General features: G+C 43.1%; 2 protein-coding genes across 3 annotated transcripts; one reads left to right on the forward strand and one right to left on the reverse strand.

Moving 5' to 3' along the window:
* Positions 1-5,330: 5,330 nt before the first annotated feature.
* On the reverse strand, positions 5,331-9,294 carry LOC129595565 (uncharacterized). Of its 2 annotated transcripts, none has more exons than XM_055492622.1 (4): positions 9,140-9,294; positions 8,508-8,996; positions 7,954-8,196; positions 5,331-6,510 (listed from the first exon to the last, which is right to left on the reverse strand). In XM_055492622.1, exons 2-4 carry the CDS (start codon positions 8,926-8,928, stop codon positions 5,525-5,527), a joined length of 1,650 nt encoding a protein of 549 aa, XP_055348597.1. In that variant the 5' UTR covers positions 8,929-8,996; positions 9,140-9,294; the 3' UTR covers positions 5,331-5,524. The 2 variants fall into 2 exon arrangements, with proteins under 2 accessions (XP_055348597.1, XP_055348591.1); XM_055492616.1 differs by having other exon boundaries at positions 9,102-9,294.
* A 10,031-nt stretch (positions 9,295-19,325) lies between these two features.
* Positions 19,326-20,309, forward strand: LOC129592946 (mas-related G-protein coupled receptor member B5-like). The gene has a single exon (XM_055489107.1). It carries the CDS (start codon positions 19,326-19,328, stop codon positions 20,307-20,309), a length of 984 nt encoding a protein of 327 aa, XP_055345082.1.
* Positions 20,310-25,328: the final 5,019 nt, after the last annotated feature.

Genomic DNA, 25,328 nt, shown 5'->3' on the forward strand with positions numbered 1-25,328 from the left:
TACCAGCGTATTGCCGGTCTCTGTCCTTTAGATAGCGTGTTAGAAAGCTATCGATCTGCTTTACATTTTCGATGTACTGGACATAGACAAAATGGAAGTACACAATGCACGACAACGTCGTCACCATACGCATTACATTGGTGACCATGATAAAGAAATCTTCGTTGTCTGGTGTGAGATTAGCTTGTAGTTCAGCATACAGGGTGCAGGCTAAGTCAAACGAAAATAGCAGCATCAAAACGAACATCCACGATGTTCGCGAAATATTGAATATCTGCTTTGTTTTGGATGGATTTTTATACATCTGGAGCGGAAAGGCCCCAAACCCGGCCGTGTGCAGCATAAAGATCCATGGCTGGATCAGCTTTTCCAGGAACGTCAAATGGCTCAGATTATGCACTAAAAAGCTTTTTAGTGACATTTCCAAATACTTTAAATAGTAATTTTTTGATGAATATCTAACGTACTACAACTGACGATGAGAACACTAATGTGATTTAAATCTTGTCCGTTACACTGCAGATATGTCTTCAGTTTAGCGGCTACGATTTCGATTACTTATTTCCCATTCCCTTTGTGTGCAATTTCAGGCTATGAAATGTTTTCCTCTGTTTTTCTAACATGAAATGTACGAAGTAGTCAGCAATTTTGATGTTTTCAGAATGCATCGAACATTATTCCCAAAAGACCGGTGGATTTATTCTAGCGTAATAAGAGAGCCGCTGCTTTGCACACGCATCGCCGTCTACGTCAGACTATATGTTAAATAATTAATTTACATGTATTCTTTATATTTTCGGTTAGAACATCTCCTCTCGGAATTATTGTTTATTAAGTGACGGAACATGGCTTCATGGCCGCGTAAGTTGGAGAAACATCTAGGGTCAACAGTGCCGCTTGAATGGCGACGAGCCTATTCGGACGCCGTATTGTAAACGATACGAGACTTGTCATTCAATGCCATAAGGACCAAAATGTATCCAAAAATGGAACAACCAATCTGAAAAAATTACAGATTCTTGAACACTTTGCTGCCCTTTGCTGACTGAAAGTCTGAAATGTGGCATTTTGATGCCGTACTTTCCCAATAACAAAGTATGAGCATTCGCCGGGATGTGCAAGAGTTCACCTACACAAGCAAGCTTATCGCGGTTGATGCACAATCCTGCTAGTGTCACTTGGGGTTCCATTGCGATGACTCGTTGTAGATGGCGCTCTACGGATCGGGAAACATCTGTCGGGGGTTTTTGAAATGTTAAGATGTGATGCAGGAATCTGACGACATCTTGTTCCTATAAAACTGCTGTGTAGTGTGTGCAATACGTATTGTTTAGTGTGTGCCATACGTACTTAACGTAGCTATCCGACAAATCGTATATACGCATTTTTGGTTCATGTTTCTTAATGGATTATTAATGGATTTCAGTACGATCGAGACTCTTACCTGCTCATTGACATACAATACAGATAGCAGCTGTACAATCCCCATCACAGCACTGCACACTGAGAAGAGCACTGCCGCTACATCAACTTCTTTGCTCTGCACAATGCGGTCGAGAAACACTTGCAAAAATCCCATCGTAATAAGAAGACTCTCAGCCAATGTCATAATATTCAGCCAAGAGAAATGTTCGTCGTATTGGCACAATCTATGACAGACTTCGTAATGCACAGCCAGCGCCTCTCGCAATGTTTTGCAATAATCACTCCGATATAAACTCAGCGAATCAATATGCTGTTGAATTGCAGCTAACTGCAGCCCTTCCATAAAAGGATGCACAATAAGAACACACTGGACAATTCGGAAACCGATGACGCCCATCTCGTATAATACGTGCATACATAACGAAAGCGATTGAGCTAAAACACCTAGCTTGTTAAATGTATCGTCAAGCCGGTCAAGGATCCAGCGATCGTTGATAAGAAGAATTAATTTCGATACTAAAATCTCTCCTGGACCGATTACGAATACAAACAACGCTAATGCCGTAATTTGGACAACATGTAGCGGTTTTACTAACGAAGAGAAAGATGCTAGCATGGCCGTGCTGTTAAGCAGCAGCAATGTGCCACTGCGCCATATCTGCAGAGCGCACACTAGCCGAATTAAGGGGAATGACAATATGGGCAACCAAATCATCGCCCGGGAAATACTCCGGCCCAGGATGAATATATAGACGCTGTCAATGGTGAAAAATGCGTTGGCTGTACACTGGGATAATACGTAGAGTGTCATTGCAGATCGTATTGTGAGAGCAATAGGAAAAGATTTGGTCAACTTGAAAACTGGGAAGCAAAAATACCCACATATATGCATTCCGTAAAAGAAGAGTAAATTTTGCCATCGAAGAATTTTTATTAATAATGCCGATCGGTCCGTCACCATTTTATGCGATGTCCTGATGGCCCAGTGATGGGTAACATATTCGACACAAAAATGAGGAAAAAGCCAGCATACGACTGGGGACAATATGGTTGATGACGGTCTGTTCTCAATAAAAAAGGGGTATCGACTTTCTGTTAGCTTTGCGGAGATTAGAAGAAGCCGGCATGTTTGCTTTGTGCTGCTTTCTCGTTGTAAATTTGTTCATTCAGTATTTGACAGGTTTAAAGTGATCCAGTGAACAATTTCAGTCGAAAACCTCTTACCTTTCCTGTACTTCTAACTAGTGTCCTTGAATTACAGTAAAACCTTCCTGATACGTACACTCTTATGTACGTACACCCTCTGTATTAAATACACCAAAACGTTAACCAAAATTACTGTAAACTGCAAAATACACCTCTGAGTAAAGATTCAGTTCCTACTAGTAAGTACAGTGTTAAGTGCCGTTCTTACTTAAAACCTGTCGCATGAAACAAGGCTGAATGCCCCATTTCCTTCTTGTTGCATGATTTGACTAAATAAAAGTTTCTTAACATTTTAACAGATTTGCAGATATCCGCCAATGCTCTAACCGCATCAAAAATTTAAGCGTGGACTATAGTTTCAGATCTGCACGTATATAAGCGCGCGGCGTGCCTCAAGGCGGCATCAAGAAACATGATGGTAGCTGGTTGTTTACTTCGTACATTGATACAAAATTCTTTCAAAAGAAGCTACTAAGTAGCTTCTTATTAGCGCACCATGGAACTTCTATTTGGATTACGTTTACATAACACGAGCAACCGACGACGTTGTATTAAATCGAGCTGCTATTAAATCTGAAATCTTTTCAAGATCGCTGCTGGATAGGCCCTTGTCTCCCATTTCCAAAATCACGACAGCGTAAGCTGCGATCCCACCGACGAGCTACAATGAAGGATTCGTTATTAACCGAGCCTTAAAGGCATTGTTATACTCTTACCGTTGCAATAAAAGCGCGATCAATGACAAAAAATCCTGCAACAGAGAACGCGATCGGCCTTAAGGTCAACCTGTTGATGTGCATGGCGATCTGCTCGGTAGTCTTTTCCTCGTTTTTTCTCAAGCTGCATTCCATTGGCAGCAGTGCATCCGACGCCTATAACCGCGATGGTTCAGTACACAATGGAATTAGTTACTTGCAGTGTAATTATGAAAATGATTGTCTCTCGGGGAATGTTACGCTCCTACCGTTTCATGTACAGCCACAAAGATTAGCGTCGACATGCTCATGAAGACCAGGATGTCCACCATGTTTTGGGCATGGCGGAATTGACCTTTATGACAGTAATTGATGAAATTCAAAATTTTAACCATGTAGAACATATAGTGAATGAATAACATAGGGCTCAGGGCGTTCTCCATCTTCATTGTCTGATCGCACAGATCAGCATGCTCGTTTACACAAGAATGTAATGACTGTCCCTTCCCTAGAGTTTTCGTCATGCGCATTTTTTGCTGACCAGTGGTCAATGTGTTGACCACTTCTGTACTGCTGCTTTAAAGCACTTTTTTTGTACTATTTAATGAACTAATTGTTTTTACTTAATTCCTGTTCGCCTAATTATTACAAAATTAAACATTTTTATGCTGTAGACTGTCCATGGGCATTGGCGTTGGCAAGGCGACATAGTCAGCACCGCTGACCTATGGTCAGCACAAGCTCACAAAAAATTCCCCTTTTTAATTGATTTTTTTCGTCGGGAAATCCCAATTTTCAGAAGGAAACTCGCACTCCTTCGGGTACCGCCCGCTGGAGGGTTAATACGGCGGAAACACAATGCCATGGCCAGACAAATTGTTCCAATCAAAAAACGCATGAGATACGTAGCCGATGAAGCCAACCAATCAGAAACCAGCATCGCGTAGCAGGTAAGCATTTTCAAAGACGACTGCTTTATGACCGGTGCAATAATGGATTCATAAAATCCGTAAATACCGTTGTCAGTTAAGGCAAAATACATTTCTTGAACGGTTAGACCGGTGCAAAATCCGGCACCCAGTACAACAAAGCACACTAGCACACATTTATCCGCCGCATGTAGTTCCTTGTGTACGAAATAATCCAGCTTGCGGATGTGGTCCACCAATTTATTGTAGATGCAGATGTAGTAAATTAGGCCGATAACGACGGCGATCATTCGCTGTAGTTGGCAGATAAAACTCACAATGGAGTCGAGCTGGAGCGTTGTCTGCGCCAGAACAGCACGTACGGTTCCGGTAGCGGCTGTAATTTGCAGCAAAATGATAAGAAGCGCCCAGAAACAGTGCATAATGCGAAACATCCAGTGCTGTTTTGTACCGTTAGTGTGGAATATACAGCCTAAACCGCTTAGCCGAAGCGCATACAGCCACAATTTTACGAGTCTTTCCAAAACCAATATTCTTCCAGTTCATGGTTTATACGCAATTTGTATAAGTACTATAAAGTAGCAAGAAAAACACTAGTATGAATTTCCGGAATTTCAGCGGTCTGTTTTGCAACAGTATGTAAGTTGTAGGAATGGTTCGATGCCTGTCGCACCATAACATTTTTAAGGCTCGACTACAGTACTTCGCTCTCTGCATGCTGCACGGTACTCCGTGTTTGCTCTTCACTTTATGCTAGTGTGTGCAGGTTGCGAGAACGGAAGCATCGGTCAGCAAAAAACTGCTTGCCTGAAACTAGTCTGTGTTACCAATCCGTAAGATGGTTGTTGTAATGCCTTGGCTCCGGATATAACTGAAACGGGCTTAATCGGGCGCAACTTAAATCGCGCAACATACCCGGGATGTTAGAACCAACCGACTCCATAATTTCTGCTTCTCAGGGTTTTCTTATTTCCAACTCAGTGAAACTTAGTTGGAGTTTGACCATTTACGGCGAAACGACAAATGATTCCGTAGAGTTTATAATAGTATTTAGCCACGAGATACAAATCTACAATCATTTATACAACCATTATTTGTATTCATTAGCCTCCGCTTTAGAGCGAAAGCAAAATTACAACGCAAGTAATTGCATAATATAGAGAAACGAGGAAATTAACGCGACCTTGCACTATAAAAACTAATAAGAACCAGTACCGTTCCATAAGAACTAATAAGAACCAGTACCATAACTGATATCTGCCGTTCGAACTACATGCTTTCAATCCCAGTTCTGCCCTCCATTTTCAGCATCCGCTCGCTCAGTCTCAAGACAAGATGCACTGTAGCCTGCGCGGTCATACCGCAGTCCAACAGTGTAACGTTGTCGATCAGCTGTGTGCCTTCAAAAATCAATCGCTGCTGATCCATGGGAATCCCTTCCTTATTCTGAATCCAACATTTAACCGGGTACACCCAGTAAGCCAGATTAACTGGCACAGTGAGAGTTTTTCCGGTCAAGGTCTTAACGAAAATGGTGGTATCGGGCAGCAACCGCGTCGGCTGGAGAAAGTTCTTCCACAATGCCGGCTTCGGTGCAATTACCTGTTGCAGCTCATCCATGGTCCAGGACGCCCCGGAAGAATGCAGGATGCGCAACAGACTGAACAGTCCGCACAGAATCATCCGACTGCCCACCTCCTTTGGTTCAGCGTGGCGGTAAATAGCCCGGACAGCATCCAGGACGGGGATCTGCTCCAGATTGACGACCGGATGGCACAGACGCTCTACAAACGCCACCTGCGTCCACAGTTTCAGCTGCGGAATTTCCCAAATCAACGCCAACTTCATGACCTCATACAGGAAGAACGGAGCCGCTCGGCGGGGATCGACTGGCAGAGATTCGTTCTTATTTACCGCCGCGTCCAGCACAGTCGCAACAACCGCTAAACTGCAGTCCAATCCGTAGGAGCCGACTTTTCCCATTTCTCCCTCGGCGAAGATGGCACGTGCTTTTGGCGACACACTGGCCAGAATCTGCCGATCCATCTCGATCTTTCCCTGTCGCGTGTTCAGCACCACGGTATCCGTTCCTTCCATGACACCCCCTTTTGCCAGGGCTGGACACTCCGGGATGGTCTGCCGAAATTTACTGAACAGCTGCCCCAGAAAACGTCGCAACGGCACACGCATGGTGACGAAACAATAGGCTTCGCGGAAGATCCCGAGTTCCTGGCAGCACTCCGAATACGTCTGACCTAGGGCCGAAATCAAACTGTCAGGATTCTGTCAGGATTCAAATGTCGAATCAAACTTGCTTCAAAATTACACAGTCCTAAGCGTGTTTAAACTAATTTCAAATAGGCAAATTAAACTGCCTAAACACAGTAAACTGCCTTTTCACTCTTTTATTCCGATTATAAATGTAGAAAATCACGGAAATACAGCCATGGGCAGCCAAGTTGGGGCAGTTGTGTTAATTAAATTACAAAATATTGTTTCCAGCAGTTTTTGATTTGATTTTGCGTACACTTAATGTAGTTTTTATGGGGAATTGAGCAATATAAAAACCGGAACTATTCGATTTGTCAGTAGCGAGCCGAGCAGTGATCCAGGGCTCGGAGTGGTGGTCACTTTTAAAGTGCTTATAACCGCCCTTCCAAAAAATTCAGCAACTGATATTTTTAAGGGGTGTTTATGGAAACTGTTCAGTGGTCCAAAAGGTACGTGTTGTAGGATGGCAAAAAAATTGTGCTCGATCAGTGCTTACTGTGCCTTTGTGCCTTTGAATCAAACTACGTCTCCCATAGCCCTGTATGCTATAAAGTGCCCGCCGAAACAAGTGGTTGCCTAGCGCGCTTGTCTGAGTAACCGCGAATTGATCTTTTTCTTGCATGAGGAATGTAATAATTTTAACAGTTTTATTGTGTCCAGGGATTTTTGTTGCATGGGCGGGAAGATGGAAGTGCCAGACTGATGAAAGAGAATTATTATAAAGCTGTGATAAAAAACAGTTATGATTGCTTTTAGAGCTTGTTGGAAAACAACGTCTGGTGTTCCTTTTGTAGTTGAACAAGCTAAAGGTGGCATTCGGTACCTTCTTACTAAGATTTTATCAAAAATGGCAATTTCGGATGTTTCGTCGCTGCTTGGCGGGCGTGCAAGTGAGGTCGCCCTCAACTTCGACAGTGCCCCTATTAAAATTCTAAGGGTCACCCAGCCGTCGCGCGAATGTGGTGTTGTCAGGTGTATTACGTAGCAGGACTAGTTAGGAAACGGTCCAGGCTTATCGTTTTTGGGGTACCACATCAACGAAATTTTTATCAAATTTTAAGTGGCAGAAAGGATTCTACGGTGGATGGGTCGGGCCGCATTTTTGAGCAGGGCTGTTCTAGTTTGACCTCACTGCAATTTGAAACATGGTCGCAGTGTTGAAACTTTAAGTTCAATAGATGCTGGACACATAGGGCAACCATCTAAAAGTTAAATAAAGATTTATTTGTTGACGACTGGCCAGAGGTAAATTTTTGTAAAAACTGCCCCAACTTGGCTGCCCAGGGCTGTAAATGGCCAGCTGACAAAAAGAAATAGATACAGTGCCATAAAACAATTTCTTTCCATTAAGTTCAAATTTTATTTTGTTGCCAATCAAATTTTTACGTTATCTCAAGAACGGCTAAAAATGTTTGCATTTGACTGACCGTTGATGTTCTTCAGTGTGTTGTTGATGAAGTCCATGTTGGTAGCATGGGTCGCCGCCATTTCAATGTGAACGATCGGGCTTCCGCGATGGTCCGGATTAATGAACGCCAGTTGCACCTCTGTTAGAATGCATTCGTCCGGAAGGCGCTCCAACTGGATCCTGGCCTGCCATGGAATCTCGAAACCACGCTTAGACTCGTCCTCGGAAGAGTGTCGTCGGTTTGTCGCCACCTTTTCCTGCACTGCAACGCACTATTGGCCATTACTCTTTTTCAAATGCTTTACATCGGATGTAGATCAGTGAACCATACTAGGATATGCAGATAACGACGAATTATAAATTTACAACAGAATAATAATTATATAGTTTCTCAGCAGTACATTCTTAAACGCATCACTAGACGATTTCCTTAAAAACGGAGATTAGACTGAAAACTCTCGTACAAGGACCCTACTACAGTATTACACGATGCGATGCGTCGCCATCAGCTACATTTGGGGGTTGATCAGACAAACAGCCGTCAAAGAACGACTTTAAAAGGTCAATACTTACGAAACACTTGCAGTCCAACGCCGTTCTCCAGCCATGCTGGCAATGGGGAAATTTCGTGGCCAGTCCGTGACACACGCACTCGCTGCAGTTTTCCCTGACCGTAATGGTTCCACATCGCGGAATGCAAGTCTTGTAAAGCCTTCTGAAAAGTGTACATGGCGCGGCACAATACGGCACCGTCATCCGTCGCGCCCGATTCCATGTTGGCCAACTGATAATGGGCGAGCAACTGCAAAAGTCCCGTTTCCAACAGGCGCTGCTCATTTAAACGGTCGGGGTGTTGTGCGTTGATGATGCGGACTTGGCGAGGGAAATGGAGCGAGATGCGGCCATCAAGGTCCAGATGGTGCTCTGTCGAATGTCGGATCGTGAAGCCATTTCCAGCTACGTCAAACCCCTTCTTCATCCTTTTGCCGTCCATTTCTTAGCGCTTGTCGATCGGACAAAACCAAAAATCTTAGCGCTTGTCGATCGGACAAAACCAAAAATCTGGAGGAACACAATCAACTAGAGACACTGTTGCAAGTGGTACAAATCCATCCAGTTTTCCATACCGATACGCTCAGTGCCAGTGGCTCACGATCAACATCTTACCTGAAGAGCTCCGGTTTCCCGTTGGATAAATACCTTACCTGCCTACCGTTCCCTGTCCGACCACAGTACGCAGAAAATTACAAAAGGCTTGAGAAGATTCCTTTGGAATAGCAGAATATTCCTTAGATCAAACCCAGCATGGAAATGAATCACGATTATTGGACTGTGGCTTATAAGCCGCTCGCTGGGTCCATAAATTTTACGTTAAACGCACGATTGCGAACAACTCGGAACGACTATTTAAACCGTTACTAACGGGTAAAGCAGGTGGAGCATGTGAGCCGGCGAATCACCGGGCTAATAAGTACCCGTACCGGTCGTACGTACTGTTGCCTGTGGGCACGTGCTTATATGGCAAGCCACACAGGACAGTTTCTAATGCGCTGACAGGTATCTTCGCAGTTACACACTGGCGAAGCCCATGTTATACGATAAGTGGCGCACCATGACCACGCCCATTGCTGCATGCGCATGAGCACAGAATAATAATTTGGGCGTCCGTAGGCGGTGACGATCGACGCATTGAGCCTATTGCTTCTGTTAGTTTTGTTCCTTTATATTTATACTAAGTAGCGGTGGTTGTTAACCACATTAGTGACGTTGCGCAAACGCGCTTCTGGTGGCAGTTGCTTGTCGCTCGTCGCTTTTATCCAGTCTGTGCTCTGTCTACCAGAGATAGAGCGCAGACTGGATAAAAGCGACGAGCGACAAGCAACTGCCACCAGAAGCGCGCTGCGCAACGTCACTATTATTGCACGAGCGCGAGCGCCAATACCACTGAGTAGTGGTACTGGGTTCGTGGAACTGGAAAAGTGAGCCGCCACTGTGAGCGGTGACGCTCTTCGTGGCGTCATTGCGTCAGACAAATTTATGCTCTTGACGATCAGTTAATTGCAGAACCTCGCGCTTCGCGCTCGGTGCAAAGAAGACGGCAGTGGCAGACTAGCAGAAAAGCAGCGACTGCCTCTGATCAGTATTTGTGATTCTGTAAAATTTTTTCAACCGAGCCCAACAACAGCAGTAAATCAAAAACAATAATTCTTACCCCGCGCAATACTGTAGAGAAAGATTATACTGTAATGTGTTAGGTCGCTTAGATTTCTTTCAGATGATATTTTGTATTTCCAGATAGTGCATTTGACCAAGTTGCTTCGCAGATACTCTATGCTTCTATTACATTCAAAATTTAATGCAGTGTTTTTTAAGCTGGCGTTGCAGAAGCCACACCTAGTATCCTTTGTTGGTTAGTTTGATGCTCTTAGACAAAGTAGTGTCAGCAGGTTTCGAAAATATAACCTGGTCTCCAAAGTTATGGTGTTTGTTGAGGATGTTGACTGCCGGTGCTGTTGGCATTGCAGTTGGAACTGCAGTTGAAGGCGCCATCAAGCGCCTGCTTATAAATCTATCATAGTACAAATTTGTTCTGCAATGTATAAGAAGTCACAATTCATCTGAGAATTTCACGTAAATCGGTGATTAAGGTAATAATAGCATGCTCTGCAAACTGAAAAAACTTTGGAAACGGAAGTACTGACTTTTTAGATTCGTTTCTGATGTTCTTAATGTTCTTAATCTACCGTAACTCAGGTAGTTGGCTCATTGTTACTGTTACATCCGCACAACCCAACTTGAGTACACGTGTAATAGAAGCAATGGTTGTTAAGAAATGCTTCTTAGTTAAAATTTTAAGCGTTCATAATACTACATGGTTTACTCTGCTTCACACATTCGGATACTTCTGCTATCCAGTGAATGCCACAACCTGCCGTTCGCGTTGCGCACGTTTCACTATTAGCATTTTAATGGCTCTCTGCGTCGCCTTCCAGCTGTGTGCTAATACCGTACGAGATATCGAATTATTTCAAGATCTACAGTCAATCAGCAGGCCGCTCTCGCAGGCCTTTCTCCTAACGCCGGCGCTGCTGACGTTCCCCATAACTCGGCTGGTTTACGCATTGCAGATATGGCGACTCGTCGGTTTTTTGCCTATTTACGCCCGACAAAACCTCGTATCCTTTGCTTCATTTGTGCGATTATCTGATGTTGCTAAAGTGTGCATACTATCCCTTTGTATCTGTACTCTGTTCCCTGGTGCGCACTTGGCTTATACAGTAACTTGTCGTACGCACCTAGAAATTTTATCAAATTTACCGGCAGGTATGCCAACCTTTAGGGCCGACCGTCAAACCTCTGGTCGCCGGCCGGTGTATGTTCTTTTTCATGCCGGTATTCGGTTATGAAGTGCTTCGCTGCATTTTGGCCGTGTTGCCCTTTATGGACGGCCTTCAGTTATCCGCAATCCACCGCTGCATCAAAACGTTATCTCTTAATGATGAGAAAGCGGCCGAAACACTCTCTAACCTTCTGCATACGCATCTGATGCTCTCTGAACGAATCCGCACATATGATCGACATCTTTCGTGGTTGAATGTGATGACCTGTAGCGTGATGAATTAGCGTGATGACCGTAATGTGTCCAAGCCTGTAGCGCTCATGGCAATCTGGTCAAGAATTAGGCACAACATAGTTCTTCCGTTTGGTATCAGTATGTTTTGGAGGCTGTCATTGATTCACTATCCCAGTAATTAGTATGACTGTATGAGTTAAAACAAGGAGCAGTCACATACTCACATTTCCTACAACCTACGATGTACAGTACAAGTACATCGCTGCTGCCGTATCACAGAGCCAGACAGTGGTACTTACCTTCTACGCAAATTGTAAGATTCTATTAATTGCAGATTGCATCGACGGTTTTCGGGTAATTCTTGCTGTTTGCTGAGTTAAACGACCACCCCAAGGAATTTAATGGACTGTCGCAACAAAACAATTTGAAATCTGCATTTAGCACTGACACATTCTGTGCGCCGGCTTTCGTTCATTCCCGTCTGGGCCGGTCTGGCAGACTGGCATCTTTCTTCAATTCGTTACGTATCGAAGTGGCTATTTTGCCGCAGTATTTGCGGCAAAATAGCCTTAGCCATAATATCTGGGTCAGAATTGGCGCAGTAGTTTGTACCGCGCCAGAATTAGCCTTATGTATTGCCGTAACGTCACACTCCAGGCGGGTGGCGGCAGCCGTACAGGGGAACAGTGAATCGAGTTTACTTTTTCCCCCTATATATGTATGAGGTACGTACAACCCTAATAAAAGGGGAGCAACTGCAAAACGATGTGTCTGAAAATGTAGGATTTTTTTGTTTTTGACTTTGTTATAAAACGGTCTGTAGTGCAGTGAGATGAATTAAAATTGCTTCTACGAAAGTTCGACACATATCCTAAATCAATGTGATGGCTGATGACGATAAAAAATGTAACTCGATGCGCAGAGGTAGATCTTCATGATATATGAAATAATACCACCTAATAATGCCTCCATTTTAGGTGGTATTTTGCCAGTATATTACTGAATGTAAGTGTACATATTTTAGCAGATCGCCTCAAAAGTTTCTGAATACGTTTCCATTCTCGTGGGACGCGGAGATCAGCGCTCACCCTTAAGAATTAACGAACTTTGTGAAACATATGACGTAAAACGTAAAAACTGGATGCCGCAAGTTAAATGCCGCAGTGGTTTGCGTAATGGATCTGACGTAAACCGCCATTAAAGTACGAGGCAAGCGGCAACTCTTTCCCACCGCTTTAGTAAATTTTATCACTTTCCCCGCTGCATCTTACCCGTGTGCAGGCGCCCACGTGATATCGTAACTATTCACCATTGTAATCAGCGCTTACTTAGCCGGCGATAAAATCTCACCTGCCGTCCTCTTCGCTATCTTCTTTATCAGTCTGCGTAATCAACTATAGCTTCAAACCGGTTTAGACGTGAAACGGCTGAAATCAAGTATCACGTGAGCGCCTGCACACGAGTAAGATGCAGCGGGGAAAGTGATAAAATTTACTAAAGCCATGGGAAAGAGTTGCCGCTTGCCTCGTACGCTTAGCAAGCCTACACTATTGACTGTGTTTCTCGTTTACGGATACGTACTGCATGGTTTTCATAACTCTTCTGTGGTCACCGTAGAGAAAATTAACCGCCAACGGCACACTGTGTAGCTGCTGACTGTTTGTTTTGCTAATCAGACATCACTATGCAATCTTCACCAAAAACATTAACTAGTTTAACCTGCAGATAGATGTTAGAAGCGCTTAGATGGCGCTTTGGCAACCTACGAATCCGTGCATGGGATTTCCTCTCTGCAGACTAGCAAAAATTAATTATAATAATTGTCACTTGATGCTTGATAGCAGCGTACGTAGGCGAGTATCACGAGTAAGTTATGGCAACCAAAATGGCATTACTAAAAAGAATTCTGGTTACACATAATTTTTTAGTGTATGGGTTCATGTACCTGTGAGGATATTTTTGCTACTCAACCGCCTCTTTATCTCACTTGCGCACGATGCGCTTCCTGATACAAAGTTGTATGGGTATCTTTATCCTTCTCCAACTATGTGGTAATCTGTTGCGTGATATCGATTCTTTTCAAGCCTTCCTATTGTCCATTGATCGGAGTGTCGCGCAAACCTTGTTATTGTCACCGGCAACTTTACTGTTTCCTATCGCCAGAGTGATGTACGCCGTACAAAATTGGCGGTTTCCTGGCTTCTTACCAGCTCACAACCATGCGCTTGTCGAGTCATTCGCGCCGTTTCTCACACTGCAAGACGTTGCTAAAATTGTTGTACTATCGGCTGGCCTCTTCACACTGTTTCCGGTTTCACATCTAATTAGTAATTTATCCGGATTTTCCGGTCGAATAGCCACTTTAACGGTCAAGTACACACCTCTCTTTGGAGCGTTTTCTAAGCCGGTGGTGGTTTGTAGTGGTTTGTTTTACGCCACGTCAGTCGCCGGTTACGAACTAATTAAGTGTGTTCTGGCACTTATTCCCTTCATGATAGGATTACGTCTGGCAGCGTTAGAAAAATGGATTTCGGCGGTCGCACTAGACCATCCTGAGTCTGTACACCTGCCAAAACTACATGAAACTCTGGAGGCCCATGTATCCTTTTCGCGTCTTATCTGCTCGCTTGATGAAAACCTCTCGTGGCTTAGCTTAGCAACTTTTGCGGAGACCCGGTTATCGGTTATGAAATATCTGCAGGACTTCTTCGACAGTATTGCGCAGGAGAAAGAGATCCCTTACGTTCGCTTGTTCTTGTACATGATTCCCGAAACAATACTGCTTGCTGCGCAGTTAATGCCGCTTGTGTATATGCAAGCGAGAAGGTGGGAATAATTACTGTAAATAAATCAATCGGAGTCATCAGTTCTAGAGCCAACAGTCTACACCGCTTCGTATCATATTCTTTATTGAGCAATAGCCGGCAAAAGCAAACATAAATGGTAAGTATTTTGTCAGTTATCGCGAAACAAAAAGATCCTATACTGGATACTGGCTTTTCGCCAACACGTGCCGGCAGTCAAGGCTGCTCTTGAGCTTCACCTTGAACTCATGGACGCAATGAATCCGGTGATGACTCTAGCCGGAATACCTGTGGATCGTACAGCAATTGCTACGGTAGGGGTTTGTTCTCTTTCGATTACCGCGTCATTTTCACGGGGTACCATTTGTAAAATTTAATGTCTAAATGCCTTACGAAAGTACCGGCATTATGCGGTTATAGCAAAAAAGTGAGGGGACTTTTCTGGTGGTTGTGTAGAAGTGCAAACGGCCTGTGATTTGGAAAGGAGAGTTGAAGAGACTTCAGTACAGCGATATCAAAATGATGGCTTCAAGGGCATCAGTAATTTTCGAGCGAATCGAAGCGAAGCTCACAATTAAACAAAATTGCAGCAAAATTGCATACTTCATACTGCCAGTGAATATGCCCAAGCAGGGCGCAATCAGCGTAACAGGGCATCAGAAGAAAATTACAATGACGAGTGTTCGATGGGATCGATAATTCTAAGCATCCGATCGTGCTGCAACGAACCGGGACGTTGGTTGAGTGATACAGAAGGCGGCAGTCACAAGCCGAGGCTGCCCGGATGCGGTTCCGATGCGAACTGTCGTTCAGAACCTCAACCGCCAGCCGAAAAGCACGGCATCCAGGCAGCTTTAATTTTTATCAATTTCGATTATTGAGTTTGTACCCTCACAGAAACATTTAAATAGGAAATGAAGTTACACGAAAGATTAACTTAATGTTGCCGCATTTGTTGCAGATTGTTTCCACGATTTTTGGATACATTCTTCTCTTTGCACAACTAAATGACCACCCGACACAACTGAATGACTGCACAAACCACACACGACTGTAGAACACGATATTAGTTTGTATTTGTAGGGAGATACGTGCTGTATGTAGTCGACATGCGGACATTGTGGTCTTTTCGAGACCTCCTGTCGATTACGCTGCTACAATGCTAACCAATAACAATCAGGCCACAAAAACTAATATGATTATGGGCCGGAGTTGATACATTATTTAAGTTCATTTTACTTGCGTTTTTTTTAATTCGTTAAATTGCAATTAAAGACCGCCTGCGCTAAAACATTTTATGCGACAACCAGCCGTTTACAGATATATTGAACGAAGGTACAGCTACTGGTCCTTATGCTGGCACAACGACGAAAATGCGGTATTGCAAACCGGCCCGTTTCCAGAAACACCGGGAGAAAGAAATCACACAGTTATTAGATCGGTTAGGGCACGCCAGCTGTCATACGCAGAAGTTGGCTAAAAATGATCCATCATATGGTATCACCTGGTGTAATTATTTTAAGCTTGCAGATTCCATGAATCTGTGTAACTCTAGATCACCGTGTAACTAATTGTTCTAGCGGAAAGGATTCTCTAATTCATTTCGTGTGTCAGCACCCTTCTTTAATCCTTAATCTGCTTGTCTTTCTAACGTTTCGCGATAAGCTTGTTGACGGTATCCGTGTATCACGAAGTTTCCAGTAATCATAACCTTACACATCGACCCGCTCGCCCTCTCCCCAAACAGGCTTTCGTGATTTCATCCATCAGTCGGTTCACCTTGTTGCAGTGGTTCGACGCCGTGTCCGTCATCGGTTTAACTGACAACGGCAGTTACCTTTAGAATTTTAGAAATTTCGCGAATTCTTTACTTTATTCAACACCTATGTCATCGGCCTTCTTGGCAAATATCGCCGGCACACCATTCAGCTTCAATCCGATCGTTACCGCCATAACCCCCGGGGTCGATTGGCGAATACCTAGTTTACAGATTACTGCCACATAACCATCGCCCTCCGACTCTGGGATCTGGGTGGTGACGTGGCCGTTATCGTGGCGGGCAAACCACTCAAAAGAACAAGCGTTTATACCCTGCATTCTCTACTGGTCAGCGATTTTCGCTCTCGCAGTAATGGTCATAGCCGTCGAATCGTAGAACGCCGTTATTGTTGCCGGTTTTATTAATCTTTCCGGGGACATGATTTGCACAGCTATGCCGAACGTTAATGACGGAACGCCGGTTTCTTGCCGCGCCACGCTTTGGTCATGGGCTTATCTTTCTCTTCCTTTGTCTCGGTACCTTCACGACGTGAGCGTCGTGCTCTTTGATAAATTGCAACTGAATTACTAAAATTAATACAAAAACACAGGGACACTCAGTGATACTCCATTTACAACATAGGCCAGTAGTGCGACACTGGCACACGTTGCCATGCGTCACAGTAGAGTACCTAACTGCGTAACATAGTATTATAACGTCATAACAGTTAATTGTGTAACATAGTATCCTTTTCATTGAGTATCTTTTTGGTGTTTCTGATGAAAGTTGAAATAACTTTTACTATAATAAAATTGGATATCGCTTGGTTGTTGGAATTTTAAACAACGGAACGACATAATTACGATCGATTAATATTACTCGTACAATGCAATCTATTCGGGAAGTATGACAAACCAATGTCCGTCTGCATGTATCTGTTCTCGTTCTTCCTGTCTTCTGGTGTCAGTACTCGAATGTCCAGTCGCTTTCTGCGCACTGCTCGCTTTCCTTGCAATGGAAAACTGCAAATGTCAACAATATGTCGCTGCATCACATGTTTTTCTTTTAATAATCAATGAAATCAATGAAATTATTTGTGACTGTAAAAACTCTTCAGTTTGCCGATTGTTCCGCCGTTTTCGGATACATTCTCATGTTTGCACAGCAAAACGGCTATTCGAAAACCCAACTGAATATGCCAACCAGACGAGAAGGTAGAAGCATCAGGCATGTACTGTCGATATTCTGACTTTGACGATTGTTGCCTCTGGAACGGGATCATGGCGCTACAACATTGTCGCAAAAACCTATAACGATCAAACTGAAAAATTTTATCTATTATTCGAAATATTGTATTAAGTGTAAATAAATGGATCGGAGTGCACTTTGCATGCGTATTAACTATATCCGTTCGACATTTTGAATTTTAATGCATATATGTATTTTGGTAAAACGGTTATTGTCATATGTCAGCTAAATTCAGAATTCCGACATTCTTTTTATTCAGCTGTGGTACAACGCATTATACATAAATCCAGAATATCCCAATTTTTACAATACAACATTAAAACTTCAATAAAATTTTCTGCTCTTTTCTTTTGTTCCCATCAGTGATGCTGCGTTTCCCCGCGTTGTACCGTATCTCCAGTGATATTCTCTAACGCAAAAATTCATGATAACGGGGTTCGCTCGTTGTTGTAATCGTTTACCCAGCTCATTTATAATGGCGATAGATGACCGTCTTCATGGGCCCATTGTTGCGAAGGCTATCGGTGCAGTTCGGACATTTGGATTCCCTCTATTAATGCATCAAAACGATTATATTAGTTGCAAAATGCAGCTACGACTTCGTAGTGAGAGATAATGTTACTTTATTAAGACAGTTACATACTGTACATTGATGTAACTGCTTGTTACCTGCTTGTTATTCGATAATAATAATCATAATAATAATAATGATGATGTTACAGGCTAAATTACATACTTTGATAAAAAGCAATTTCGGAACCTATCTGTACAGTACTGGTGGCAGTCTGGCAGAACACCATGCATTTGCTCTAACGTCAGTTGCATATTGAAAGATGGTGATACTGGGTACCGATCAAAGCACACATCTCTGACGTAATAATCAGCTGACCGGTTAGTCTTTATAGGTCTGTGTCGGTTCATTTGCGCAGGCGACTATCAAAGTCGAGTCAACCGGGTTTAATAAAGGGCATGCGACAATAACAACCGACTAATTACACTATGCTGATTACCTGATCTGTGCCTCCAAGAGTTGCCTCGAGCCCAGTGGTGTCATCCCGCATGATGCCGCAATTTTTGTCCTCACTTCTAGTTCCTATTTCATTCAGTCGTCGACCCTCCAGAATCCACACAATTGCCGCACTTCGATAAGTAGAGTGTCCAGGCACCTAATACGTGACAGTTATGACTTTCTTTAGCCTACAGAGTTTCCGTGTTTCAGTATGCTACATAATTAGCAAAATAACTCAGTCAAACGGCTACCGTTGCAATTTTCCAGTTTTTCTGTTTCGGTACTCGCAGCGCCCAAGTAACAAACAAAAAATAAGGTCTGTTTGAAGAGATTTAACAATTGCAGCCTCTACGGTTACGTTGCACTTGAAAAAGCATAAACACATTTTTGTAGAACGGTGCAGTACAGTATCAAGATTATGCGGAAGCTGTTATTAAGAGGCACAGCATCAATCTTTTGGAACCTTCATATAGTAATTCATCAACGATATCTCCTCTGCTGAACCATAGAACATATAAGCAAAACTGTTGCAAAATCAAAAATGTGCACTAATAACTGTCAAAGGCACAATTTTTATGCAAAGGGAAAATAACTCTAGGATAGCCTCTACGGTATATGTTGCAAAGTTCCTCAAGCTAAATACCACATCAAAAAGAAAAATAATTCGACAAGGAAGGTGCGGAAAACTGTAATTGTATCGCATTAAAGTTCAATACCGCTCCTTTATCGAAAATACCGGCAGAAACCAAAATAGATGGCAATTAGGCCAAGCTGGATAATCATGTGCGGTAACTGTGGGACAGCATTGCGTCACCCTGGTTCAATTAGTGCCTCCCATCCGCAATTCTTTGCCTCATTCTTCCTCTGAATCATCCTGTGATTAATTTTCGCGCTAAATTTCTTGCTTATAATTACTCCGAACCACATATAAACGCCATAACAGCTTCAGCATGCTTCAGTTTTCTTTCAAATGCTCCGCCTAATATTGACATTAACCATGAATCGCAACATCTCCCACGACCATAACCTTACACGCATCGACCCGCTCGCTCTCTCACCGAACATGCGTGCATCCATCAGTCAATTCACCTGGCTGCACTGGTTGACCGTTGTCATGTCCGTTATCACTTTAACGGGCAACCTCAGTCTGCTGTCCATTTTTTATAAACTACGCGAGCTCCTTACTCCCTTCACTATTTATATCATCAGTCTTTTGTTGGCTAACATCGCCGGCGCCCTGTTTACCTTCAATCCGTTCATTGCCGCCATCAACAGTCTCCTAACCGAACAGGACTCCCCCTTCTTTTGCGCTTTTCCGCGTTTTTTCGCCGTGGCCATCGGCCCACTGTCTCCATTGTATCATATGAGCATCGCTCTCAACCGCCTGTGGGCGGTAACGTGGCCGTTATCGTACCGTTCCAAACACACAAAAAGGACAGCGATAATTATTTGCATTCTCTGCTGGGCAGCGATTACCGCCTTTGCGGTAACGGTCACCACGGTGGATACGGTTTTGTACAGCGACGCCTTGGACAATGTGCAGTGCAGTTATAGTCGCGTAGTGCCTTCGGAATTTTACTGGCTGCCGTTTCATAACTGGGCGTTTTATGCACTGCCGGAAATCGTTATTGTCATCAGTTATCCGTACTTTGTCATCCGTCGACGAAAGATTGCCGTTGGGACGCGAAAAACGGCAAATTCTTCTGACACTGACCCATTGCCTTTCGCCGTTGCTCACGCAGAAACCGGCAAACATAGACACATTGTGGATAAAAGGTCAAGTGGGTCATTTTTCTTGCTGTCACTCATGACCTTTAGTGTAGCGGTCTGCTGGAGCGTGTCCAACATCTATTTCATGTCGGGAACGCTGTTGGCCAATAATCGTGTTTTGTACTTGACCGGGCGGATTTTCAAGATGGCACAGGCGACCCTTGATCCAGTTATTTTTGCATTCGCTCGGCCGAGAATTCTTCGTAAATGACACCTCACAGCGGTTCTTACTAAAAGATGTTTGTCTGGCCAACAAATATGGATAATGTACAATAGCCAGATCAGATTGCTACACAGTAATTTTAATTATGCTTTTCCCAGTGGATTAATGTATATAAAAAATATGATTAAGCTTCACAGAGATACAATTAAGGTGTTCGAATGATTACGGAGCATTGCCTATTACTGTAGCATGACAGGCTCTTTTGTCACTAAATGGCAAGCACTTCGGTGTGCGGCTATACTGTATTTGTTTTAAAATTCATCGGAATCAAGTAAAAAGTACAATTTTTGTGCTAATCGATGTTAAATTCTAGCTGACCACTGTTTGGCAAGTTTGGTCTCAAAAACCGCAACACGTTTCTGCTTCCGCATTATCACCCATGATTCCGGCCAGGAAGATTAAATATATCCTATAGGCGACCTTCAGTTTTATAATGAGCTTCCGTACCGCTGCGTCAAGGGCTTTGCAGAGGCAGTCAGAATTTCATATGGATCACGCATAATTCGAAAGCCATACAGTACAGTAAACCATACAGCCATCCAAACTCAGATTTAGAAACAAAATTATTATTCTGATAACTGATTGTCACGCTCAATCTGGATCAGTTACCACAAAACTCGGTTGCGAGTATACCTTCGATTCTAATATTTCTTCGTATGGCAGGCTGCATCGATCGACATTCAGCACAATTTACAGGACTAGTGGTACAAATCGTTGCTATGTTTTTCACAAGTTTACAGACAATTAACCGCTGAAATCACAAAACAAGTGGAAGCAGGAAAATAAACAGGAAAAGAGAATGTATACCATTCTGGGAGAAACGACCAACAGAAATTATCCCACCCCTCCGCAGCAAGAAAATATTTGATTAAGTAGTTCTTGGTCATATGATACCGGCAGAAACGTCTGCACCTGTATGAACGCACAGCAGCGTTGTGAGCTTTCAATGTATCGGTTGCGTTTTTAGCATCCCTTTTATTAATGCCCTAATTTATTAGTGGCAAATTCAGTAATTTATTGTCCACATAAATGGCTAACCGGTCTGTTTCGCTGGAGAATATTCTCAAAATACATAACTTATGTTGGTTGTGCCTTGCGCATTCATGCGGTTATTTCTGTTATCCAACCAATGTTCTCATCCGCTCACGACAGTTACGTTGTCTTACACGTTGCGCCATGGGAGTGTTCGTGTTTCTCCAGTTTAGCGCCAACGTAATGTACGATATATATCTATTCCCACAGCCAGATGCTTTTAGCAAGAGTATGTCCAGGACACTGTTATCACTGCCGGTTTTACTAATCTTTCCGCTGACACGACTTAGCTATGCCGTACACTTATGGCGGCATGCCGGATTTTTACCGCGTCAGGCACTGGCTATTACCGAATCTTTCTCTTCCTTTATCGAACCAACTCATTTATTTAAAATAATATCCGTTTCCCTGGGTGTGTTTTTGATGTTTCCTGGGGGAAATCTTGTCATTAATTTTTACTATCTGAGCAGTGAAACGACATATATGATCGACCAATATTACAATCTCTTCGGTCAGTATGGCAAGCCAATCATCATCTGCATGTACTCGTTCCTCCTTGTGTCGGTATTCGGCTGTCAGGTCGTGTTCTGCATGCTGATCGTGTTTCCTGTCATGGAAGGGCTGCATCTGTCAGCAATTTTTGACCGCATCACGTGTCTTTCTTTTGATAAAAGAAATTCTTTTGCAAATATTAAAACGCTCTTCCATTTGCATTTGATAACTTCTCGTCGGCTTCTTGCATATAACCAGCGTCTTTCTTGGTTGTATGTGTTGATCTTTACGGAAACATTGCTTGTTTGTATGGGTTATCTGGATTCGCTTCTCCAGGAACTGGCAGACGAAAGCAGCCCAAGTGTAAGCTCGTGGTGGTACTTGGGATCGAATGTGTTCGTGCTGACGGCGCAGATGACGGCCGTGGTATATGTTAATGAAAGGGTAATTGCAGCTCTGACGTATGAGGAAATCACTGAAAGAAACATTCTCCTAAATTCCAACTTCCTTGGTGTGTACGGTCAGTTTATTTTCAGGTCGCGGCAGCGGCTGAAGCGTGGCACCATGTACTAGCCTTCCAAAGACCCCCAACTGATATTGTTCCTTCAATTCAGCAGCATATTAACCGCATCACGGCCATGGAACTTCAGATCACTTCTGCCGGGATATTTATAGATCGGTCGCGAGCTTTTGCGGTAAAATGCCACATTTATAAAATACTCTGTACATGCAATTCAACAAAAAAAACTGTTATTCTACAGGTTGTGTTTAGCTATTGCGTATTGCAGGTTACGTGCAGTATCGCGGGATACGCGCTGTTGTTAGGCGAGCTCACGGACAAGCACTGGTGACCTTGTCCTTGTGTATCATTAAGTTGGCGCAAGCTTAATTCGAGTTGTCGTGTGACTTGTGTCTGATAATTGCAGTCGTACTATTGTTAAAAGTGCTAAGCGTAGCAACAATTAATTCGTGTGGTCACATTATCACAAACAACGAAGCTCAGCCATATTATAATATTCTCCACGATAATAATTGCATTTCATGGACGCCTGATATTTGACACTGAGCAGCTCAAGTTCTTAAAACAGGAAGATATAACCACTCTGACGTAAATGCAAAAGTATCTGGAATTTGTCACCCCCAGCTGCTAAAGTTACCCGATCGCTGTTGATCCGATCACCCATGTCACCGATGCATGCTGCCAAAGACATAATATCGTAGTGGCATTAAAATTTCAGATGTAAACAATTTGTCTGGTGTGTTATAACAACAAATCTGCATTCTTCTCAAGCTTTCGTATTAAATGGCCGGTTTATTATTCCCCAGCTTTCTCAACCAGTTAAGTTATCATCCAAAATTCCCTTAATCATCTCATCGTTTTTTTGAAAAGAATCTCCACGGATAAAATTGAAATGGCCGGAAAATCTACATTCCTACCTGGAAGTCTCAAAATCCACAATGCATGTTGGTTTTGCATTTTGTATGTATGCGGCTACTTTTGCTTTACATTCAGCGGATTCAACAAAGTTCCCGGCCACTGCGTTACATCGCATATTGTGCAATGGCTTTTTGTTTGCTGCTGCAATTCGGCGCCAGTTTAGTTTCCGCTGCCGATATCTTCCATCGAGCAACGGATATAAACCTACACAGGAGCATGTCCAGCACACTAATTACGTTAGAAGTTCTGTTGATCTTCTCTTTCACTCGGGTAGGTTATGCTGTGCAGGTATGGCGTATTGCTGGCTTCCTAACGCACAACACTCGTTCCCTTGTCGATTCATTCACTCCTTTCATCTAGGTTTGCCATGTGGTCAAAATATTGTTAACCTCTTCGGTCTTTTCGCGCTCTTTCCTGGATTAAATTTAATCGTCGGTTTGTTTTTTTATGCAGAGAGATGCGATAGTCTTGGCAGCGGAATACTACTCTAATGTCGGTGAATTTGGCCACTCTATTCTTATTTGCCTTAGGATGATGTTTCTCCTAGCGGTAGTTGGCTATTGAATTGTATTGTGTCTCCTGGTACTGTTTCCTTTCATGGAAAGACTTGACCTGTAAGAGATCGACGCCCGGCAAATTTTTCGTTCTCTGTCGTCGAAGCGTTGTATCATCCCGCAACTTAGGAAAATCTTCTTGAGATACATATAATATCAGTTTACCAACGCCTAGGCGAATACAACAAACGCCTTTCTTTGCTGAATACAACGGCCTTTACAATGTGAATATTAACAGTGCTAATCGACATGGGATACCTGCAGATCCTTCTTAATGCGCTTGTAGAACGGAAGAGCGTTGATTTGGCACACGGTTTCTTTTTGGCCTCGTGTGTCATTATGGCGGGAGCACTTTTGTGCGGCTGCGGTATATGTAAACGAAAGAGTAAGGAAGATTTTGTTTGTACAAGACACTGTATATTAAGGGATTAAATATCGGAGTATCGTATGCCGCGAGATAGAATCATGAAGGTTAATAATGATTTTTCGTATAGCCGCGGTATAGGTATTTATTTGGGGTGCCAAAAACCCCGTTGCCTTGCACTTAATCGGAGGATCCATATTTTTAAAAACATGATTATCCTGAGCATTTTGCAGCCGATATGTAAGCGTAACAAGAATTTGTAGACTGTGGGAGACTGTACAGTGGACTGCGAAAAGGTGTTACAACGCGCGCAACCAGGCACTTTTCTGTACTCTAACAGGCAAATTCGGAACTGGCCATCGGCCTGTTGATATTAACACTTGCTCCTAGCGCATTTCCCAACGAAAACCATCAATCGATATCTCAAAAGAAAGAGAAAAACATTTCAAGAATTTTGATACCATATAGGTTGTTCTTAGTGAGATCTAAGAGAAAATCCACCCACCTAAAGTTTCTCGTAGACATAACATAAGATTTGAATGCACTGTTTGTCTCCAGTTCTCAGTGATCTCACACAGAAATCGTATGCTTCGTCTACGACAAACTAAAATGGCTCGATTTTCTCTTAGACCTCATAAAGGATGACACGTTTGGTATCAAAATTCTTGAAATTTTGTTCTCTCCCGTTTGAGATATCGGTTGATAGTTTTCGTTGGGAAATGCGCAAGATGCAGGTGTTCAAAGTCTTGCGCGTTTCGCGTTTATTGGTCATTTGGTCTCGGCCATTTACTTTTACTGGTCATTCGGTCGCGGACCGAATGTAACAGGTTTTTACAGTCCACTGTAAATGCTTGGCACCATGTGATTGTGTTTCATCGACCATCGGCTGACACAGGTGCTTCAATCCAAAACCATCTTTTCTGCGTTGCTATGGTAGAACCGGATATCACTTTCGCCGATATATATATGTTGATCGAAATCGAGTTTCTCCTGTAAGTTGTTACATATCGATGGACTATTTTTTGCCTTTCTCACCTAATTTGTGCGCGATTACTGAATTCAGCAAGCTTCATTGAGAAGCGTATGCAGAACTGCATACTCTTATATGATTATATCTACCTTGCAAC

Source organism: Paramacrobiotus metropolitanus, unplaced genomic scaffold, assembly GCF_019649055.1.
Source record: "Paramacrobiotus metropolitanus isolate TYO unplaced genomic scaffold, Prichtersi_v1.0 Parri_scaffold0000003, whole genome shotgun sequence".
NCBI classification, from domain to species: domain Eukaryota; kingdom Metazoa; phylum Tardigrada; class Eutardigrada; order Parachela; family Macrobiotidae; genus Paramacrobiotus; species Paramacrobiotus metropolitanus.

What these genes read in the sequence shown, in the direction of transcription:
- LOC129595565 (XM_055492622.1), bottom strand. Translation starts at nt 8,928, where the DNA reads ATGGACGGCAAAAGGATGAAGAAGGGGTTTGACGTAGCTGGAAATGGC. An exon ending in CGTTGGACTGCAAGTGTTTC is followed by an intron (nt 8,197 to 8,507) that starts GTAAGTATTGAC and finishes AGTGCGTTGCAG; the next exon opens with TGCAGGAAAAGGTGGCGACA. An exon ending in CACACTGAAGAACATCAACG is followed by an intron (nt 6,511 to 7,953) that starts GTCAGTCAAATG and finishes TTTCGGCCCTAG; the next exon opens with GTCAGACGTATTCGGAGTGC.
- LOC129592946 (XM_055489107.1), top strand. Translation starts at nt 19,326, where the DNA reads ATGAATCGCAACATCTCCCACGACCATAACCTTACACGCATCGACCCG.